This window comes from Glycine max, chromosome 11 (genome assembly GCF_000004515.6).
Source record: "Glycine max cultivar Williams 82 chromosome 11, Glycine_max_v4.0, whole genome shotgun sequence".
NCBI lineage: Eukaryota > Viridiplantae > Streptophyta > Magnoliopsida > Fabales > Fabaceae > Glycine > Glycine max.
Window position 1 is genome coordinate 37,182,335 of NC_038247.2, and position 7,441 is coordinate 37,189,775.

The 7,441-nt window shown below is 32.4% G+C and overlaps 1 protein-coding gene across 1 annotated transcript; it reads right to left on the minus strand.

Moving 5' to 3' along the window:
* Positions 1-422: 422 nt before the first annotated feature.
* On the minus strand, positions 423-4,513 carry LOC100790913 (eukaryotic translation initiation factor 3 subunit F). Its single transcript, XM_003538404.5, has 6 exons — positions 4,154-4,513; positions 2,824-2,903; positions 2,173-2,402; positions 1,109-1,230; positions 923-1,036; positions 423-751 (listed from the first exon to the last, which is right to left on the minus strand). The coding sequence occupies exons 1-6, from the start codon at positions 4,382-4,384 to the stop codon at positions 662-664; spliced, it is 867 nt and encodes a 288-aa protein (XP_003538452.1). The 5' UTR covers positions 4,385-4,513; the 3' UTR covers positions 423-661.
* Between the last annotated feature and the right edge of the window lie 2,928 nt (positions 4,514-7,441).

Below are 7,441 nucleotides of genomic sequence, written 5' to 3' on the forward strand. Positions count from 1 at the left end.
TACTTCCATATTTTGCATAAATGTTTGTTGACGGTGCCTTTTTTTAGTATTATGAAGCTTAATGTTGCTTCTTTTGTTGACGGTGCCTCAAAAAATATGTTCTTCCTTTAAATGAGATGTGAGTTTAATAAAACAATTTAGATTTTAATTAAAATACACCAGTAATAGAAAAAAAGAATTATTCAATAACATTGTTTTATTTAATAAGAACTAACTTTACAACAAATATACTTTAAAATCACATAATACTTTCAAAGGAATGCCAATCTAACAATCTTTATACATGAAAGTGGGACTCAACAAAAAGTTGTTATATTTTTTTTTCTAATTTCAGAAATTGAATAAAAAAATTTTTGCTAATTAACTTCTAAAAGAAACAGTTAAATTTTCTCAAACTATATCCAATCTCATGAAAAAAATAATTTAATGAAGGAAAAGCTTTTGCTCATTTTCTTTCAAATAAAGATTAAATTAACAAGTGAACACTACACTGCATACCTTGGACAATAAGTGAACTTACCTATGCAAACCAGCACAAAACACAAAAAAATAAGCAAAGTAAAAGTGAAGTATAAAACAATGACATTCCACGTTTCTTGAAATATGACAAGAAAGGAAACTCTCAGAAAAATTTGTCTTCGGCAATAAACAAGCGGAAGAATCACAGAATCTGAGCAGCTGTGTTCAATTTTTCAGCCAAGCTAAGCTGCGTTCTTGTAATACTAGATAAATACAGCAAAAGCAAGTGATCCTGAAATGGATGAAACACCCGTGTCAGCACAATCAAACTATGGAAGGCAAGCTGAAAAGACTTGCCAAAAAAGCCAGTAATATAAGAAGTAAAATCTGTTCCATCGTGTTTCACAATTTTCATCAAAAATAAGAACTCCCAGTAAACCACTAACACAAAGCATAATCTTACCTGCAAACTGTCATTCACAAGCTTATCAAAAACTGATGGGGACAATTTGGGAAGGGAACCTACAGCATCTGATATAAATCTCCCGATTTTGTTGTCTGGTGCAACTAGCCCTTCCTGTGTTGAAAAATTATTTAATAATACAATCTCAGATGAAAATGCGAGAGATTAAAGGCAACAATATCATACCACAACATCGTTAACATATTTGTAGATGTCATCAATCAAGACTAGCAGATGTTGCATTGATGCTTCCATCCCTTCTAAATCTGAGGGAATTTTGTCAACTGCGGTTGCCTTCAGCATATCAACTGCCATTACCATAATAAACATAAAATCACAGCTAAAATCATTCAAAATAAAGAACATTATGGTTCCATTTTTATAGAATAAAAATAATTGCAAACGATAGTTAAAAGATGATACTGATACACCATTGTCATTAAGTGGTAGAGAAGAGAGAATTAGAAAAGTCTAACATAAAAATAAAATTTCAAGGAATTTTCTTCTACGCTATGAATATAAACAAATGGACAGCTTACTTAAACTATGAACTTTCATCCAAGTAAACGTCCAACCAGACATTTAACAAAGGGATGTGAAAGCACCCACAATTCATACCCTAAAAGACTAAAACAAAGAGACAACGGTTTACAAATTTGTCGTTCCTGAAGAGAACCCAGGTCAAATGGGAGGACAGACAATTCCATCTTGTGAAAATGTTCAGTTTCAAGACTCAATGAAGTATAACAAAAAAATAAGGGCGATAAACCTAAGCCATCTTGTGAAACTAGAAGTTCTAATTAAGGAAGATAAAACAGTGTCACTGAAACATCACAGTATGAATACAACAGAAGTAATGCAAATACATTTTTTCATATAAATATTGCAATATACTCTCAATAATCCCACAGAACTTTAACTAGCACAGCAGAATTTGTAATTTAGACTAGATCCTTTCAGCACAATCCAATGTGAAACTATTGCATAATTAACAGCTAAAATAATTACAAGATCCTCCATATCAGACAATATTTTTCTAGAATACAAGCCACAGATATACCAGTAATTGATTGAGAGGGAAATTTAAAACAATTTTCTCTTCAGATGCATTCACGAAAGTAAGCACATAAGCTTTAGCAAATATATTAAATACGAAATAAAATTAAAGGTTTAGAGAGAAAGAGAGAGAGGAGAGTGAGCAAAAGGAAAGAGAGAGGTCGATTCAAATGATACGTCCGACCATTACTTACATCCAATTCGCTCAGCTTCCACCATACGAAGATCCAATGGAATTTCTTGAAACTGTGCAGCAATTTGCCGTTCTCCAAGAGATAAATTGTTAGACACATATGCTTTAATAGTACCCGCTCCATTTGTAAATCCTGTATCAACCGTCAAGTGTATGGGATTGGGGACTTCTCGAGAATAAAACTCGTGAATTAATGCACTACCACCTGTTACTCCAAGACCGGTTGAATACCTGCATAAATAACCAAAGTTAACATTGCTTTTTTCTCCTAGAAAACAAGAAAGAAACACAGGGATCCTACTGAGAGTCTGAGACAATAAGAAAGGGAGGGGGGGACAAAAGAAGAAACAATATAGGATTAAAACAGCTCTCAAGTACATTTTTATACTAATAACTGAAGCTCTCTCACTAGGAAGCAACAAAACCAACTTCATTTATAAAACATAGAGTGAAAATGGCACATTGCCCTCCACCCAAATACAATGCCAAACAAATAAACCTTTCAGAAACCAATGTAAACATTTTTAACCTAGGCCATATGGATTTCAAAGTTTTCTGGGCCAACACTTCATTGAAAATACCATTTTGATAACCTTTTGGGGGGGGGGGGGGGGGGGGGTGGGGATAGACTTTTAAAAAGTATTGGAATTACCATCCTACTATGATTTCCTTTGGATTCACTTTTTGGTGGGATATTAACATATTGTGGTGGTACTCTATATCCAACGCAACCTGGAGAAAAAAATAAGCAAAAATCATTTATTTAGTGAGAACAGAATAATTTAGTTGATGTTTAAGACCCTACAAGCAGAAGAGAGACACTTAAAAGGATGACTGAAAAAGGTCAATAATTGAGTCAAAAAGTAAATTTTAACTATGCAACTTTTTTCCCAGCTTTTAAATATTAGTGTCCACTATATAAGTACTCAATATCTTAAATTTAAAGCTAATATTAATATGCAAACTTTTCGCTTTCTTGAAGAAATCTATGTGGTTCACTCATTCTAATTGACTTCGAATCACCAAACTCATTGACAAAGAGAAATACATTGGCTCAAAAGATGATAAACTATACAAATATTTTTCCTGCAAGAGACCTGAACCAACTTTCACCTAGTAGGATATGGCTACAAATATGAAATGTGCGTTCCTCTAACTTCCTTCCACTTCGAGTTTCACAATCTAAATAGAACTTCTTTATATTGTGGGAAAAGTAGCCTCAATTGCTCAGATATCTAATAATGACTAAAATGGGAAGGAAAGAGATGGGATGGAATGAAATAAAATTATATAGCATTATTTGGATATTTTATGATAAACAGAAAAACTATGTCATTCCATTGTCTGGAAAGTATAAGGAATAGTAGTATTATGACTTATATTAGAATTATCCCATCACATACCCATAGAAAAAAAAAAGTATTAGATGACAGTTGAGACAAGTGAAATAAATTCAATTCCATTCCACCTATTTTAAAAAATCCAAATAATGCCAACTATTCATTCCATTCCATCTCCTCCTTCTAACAATCTAAACGAAGAATTCACCAAAATTTCCAATATAAAGTTAGTGACATCCACACGTGCTGTTCAATTACAACTTGCAAGTATGAAGCAACAATTAAAAAGAACAGAGAGCATAGTAATACAAATAACATTAATAAAAGCTTAGGTCCTATTTGGATAAACTTCTAAAAAAAAATAAAAAAGGCAAAATGAGAAAAATGCCACGCATTGTCTGGCAAATGAATGAAATAAATTGGAGCAAAAATATACCTAAATATGAAGCCAAATCCTACAAATCAAAACATGAACTAAATAATTAAAACTCATACTAAAAAGAGAAAAAAAAAATCGATAGTTTCAGATCCAGGCGAGGAACTAAACTCCTCATATGTATAGCAGCGGCTAACAAATATATACTAAAATTATTATTGATAATAATGAATTAACAATTAATAGTAAAAAAGAAAGTGAAGAACCTGTTCGATAGATTCGTTGTGAGGAACAGCATAGGAATTGCGGATATCGACGGTTCCATCGGGAAGGACGGAGCCGAGTAGGGTTCCGATGACACGATCGGCTTGGTCAGGGCGTCGAACGTAGCAATCACAGATGTTGAAGATGACCAGAGGGTGGACCTTCGCGGACAAGCTCTGCGAAGAAGAAGATGATGAAGAGAATTGCAACACTGTGCGATCGCTCGCGGCCATCTTCGGAGATTCGATTCGATTCGATTTAGCACCTTCACTACTCACTTCACCGAACACAACACAAGCACCCTAATCTGTAACTAGGGTTTTACACATGGGCTTATCAATATTTGTTGTTGGTCAATAGGCTTATCAACAATCACAATTCAACATTTAAAAAAAACAAAAACTCAGATCACTTCATAAAATAAGCCCGTTAGGCCCAATCAAGGAAGCTCATATTACTTACATGGTAATATTTTTTATTGTTTAAGCTATATTTATGAAATTAACTATTTTCGTCCATCTAATTTTATAATTCTATGAATGATAAAAACACATAATAAAAAAATTTAGTTTTTGTTGTTAAAGATTGTTTTCTAAGACTAAAAAAAAAAACATTGTTATTTTTATCAATTATTTATTTATCTGTGGTTCTCAATATCTTTTGTGATTTTATTCTTATCTTTATTTATTATAACATTTTAATTATCTTTTTTTTATCTATAACTTTATTATTCCTCTTAGAAATAATAGGAGTGTTCATTAATCCAAATCAACAGATAATCTGATGATCCAAATCAAACCAATTAAATTGGTTTATATTTTTATTTTTTTAGTTTGGATCCAACCCGAATCAAACCGATTAGAACCGATAGTAATTGATTTGTGTATTGGATTGAGAATTGTTAAATCCAAACTAACTCAAACCAAATCAGACATATATTATTATTTTTTAAATATTGAAATTACTTATATTTTTATGTTGTTTTATGTATCTCATTTACATTTTATGTCCATCACACCAAGTGTGGCGCACACACAAAGAGTCTCATCCAGTCGTTGTTTTTCCTCCTAACGACGGTTGTGAACGCCATGAGCTTCTTTCAAACCTCCACCTAGTTGACATTGGTAGTACAACTTTGACCTTGAGACCTCCTCGCAATAGATTTGACTAATTTGATATATGTCATGGGATTATCTACACATTGGTAGTACAACTTTTATATTTTATTTTTGAAATAGATTTTTTTATTGTTTTTTTTTATCGGATATTTGATTATCCAAACCAAATTAACCCGTTCAACATCGGTTTTGTTTAGTTCAAGTTAGGGAAAAAAATAAAATCCAAACAAACTCGATCCATGAATACCCTTAAACCAACTTGATCCATGAATACCCCTAAGAAATAATACATATAGATGATATGATCATTATTTTCTCTAAACTCTTTTCTTTTCTACTGCTCCTAGTTATAATTTATTTAACAATTATTCAATATAATTATTCTATTTTTATAGAGAGAATTTTGTAAATAGTAAATTTTAATTTTTTACAAATTATAAAAAAAATTACAACTATAAGTTGTATAAATTATCTTTTATTATGAAATTATTTTTCTAAAAATTATTAAAAAAAGTTACATAAAATTTTTTAACTTGTAATTATTTTCAAGATACTTTTGTTGAAAAACATTTGAATAATAATGATTTGAATTATAATATTTAATTAATAATATATTTTAAGTTTATATATCAAAGTTGTTACAAATATATATAAAATAATTTATGTTGAATACAGATCTTATAATACATGGGAGACGTTTCATGAGAGTAAATTCTTAGGTGCAAATAAAAATGATAAATATCAATTTTCTTAAATTTAAAACATAAGAAAGAAATTAAAAAAGATACTTAAAAATTCACTTAAGTACATTATTATCATTGTTGTCATCATCATTGTTATTATTGTCTTCATCGTCATTACTATCATTTATCAATGTTGTCATCATCATAACTAATATTACTAAAGTTGTCATCACTATTATTATAATCATCATCATCATCGTCATCACTTTCATCGTCACTATTATTATTAGTTTTGGTTTAATGAATTGAAATTTAATGATCAAAGTTAATCGTCAATCAATCAAAAGATAAGTGTTGAATTTTACCTTTTCACAACTACAAACATTGGTAGCTAAGTGGTAATTTCTTTTTTAGTTTTCCTAATAAACTCTCTATTATAGGATAGTTGTTGGCCATTACCTTATTTCAAAATGCATTTTTAAAGAATTCTAATATATCGTTCCTCAATTTGCTCAATCCCCTATATTTTGCCTCCTCGTATGGATACACCAATGAAAAAATTGAGTTTTTGATAACAATACAATCCAAAGGGAGAGTAGGCCCAAGAGGTTGCAGAGGATACCAGCATATCCCTTGCCTTGCCCGACAGCACTATCACAATTATAACAAACTAGCATGTTTCCACTATTCTGTTATTTGCAATTTTGTTATCATTGTTATCTTTTTCTGTTATGGGTCATGACTGCCTAGTCTTATTCATTGTATGATCACTATAAGTATACCATGGAAAGAAAATAAGAATAAGAGAAGAATTATCAAATATAGGTTAGTGTAGTTAGCTAGCCCTTTGTTCCTAACAATTTTTAAGAAGTATCAATTGAATTGTTCTTTATTTTTTTTTATTAAGTCTGCATATTTCGTTTAAAGAGAGAATTAAAATTTGTTAGGGGAAATTTTTAAACTTAATTCACCCCCTCTTAAGTTATTGAGACCACTTGTTTAATAGACCCCCCTTCTTATGCCAACTCCGATTCCATGCTCTGCACCTAAGTCAGCATCACTCCATGGCAGCTTCCCATGGAAGCTCCGTAATGAAGTCACGCATAATCATGCCACCTAGTCCTGCACCCAAGTCAGCATCACTTGCCATGGCGGCTTTCCATGGAAGCTCCGTAATGAAGTCACGCATGCTCAAGCATGCTGCCTCCATCTATTTTCATCGCCGACAACCACGTCTCTCCTTTCTCAATTTCTCTCCCTCTCATGCTAGTGACGACCAGAGGAATGTTCGCAATCACGGTCTCTCGCTCTGTCTCTATCAGGCTCCTTCTTGCACCTGTTGTTCTCGTCGTCATTCACGTCGTCGCCCCTCAATCTCTTGCTCTGTCCATCATCAGCGTCGACGTCCTCCGCCACACCCGCCACCATCTCCCCACCACCACGACCGGCACGGGTCTGCACTTTGGGGACAGTGGTGTTACGATCGTCC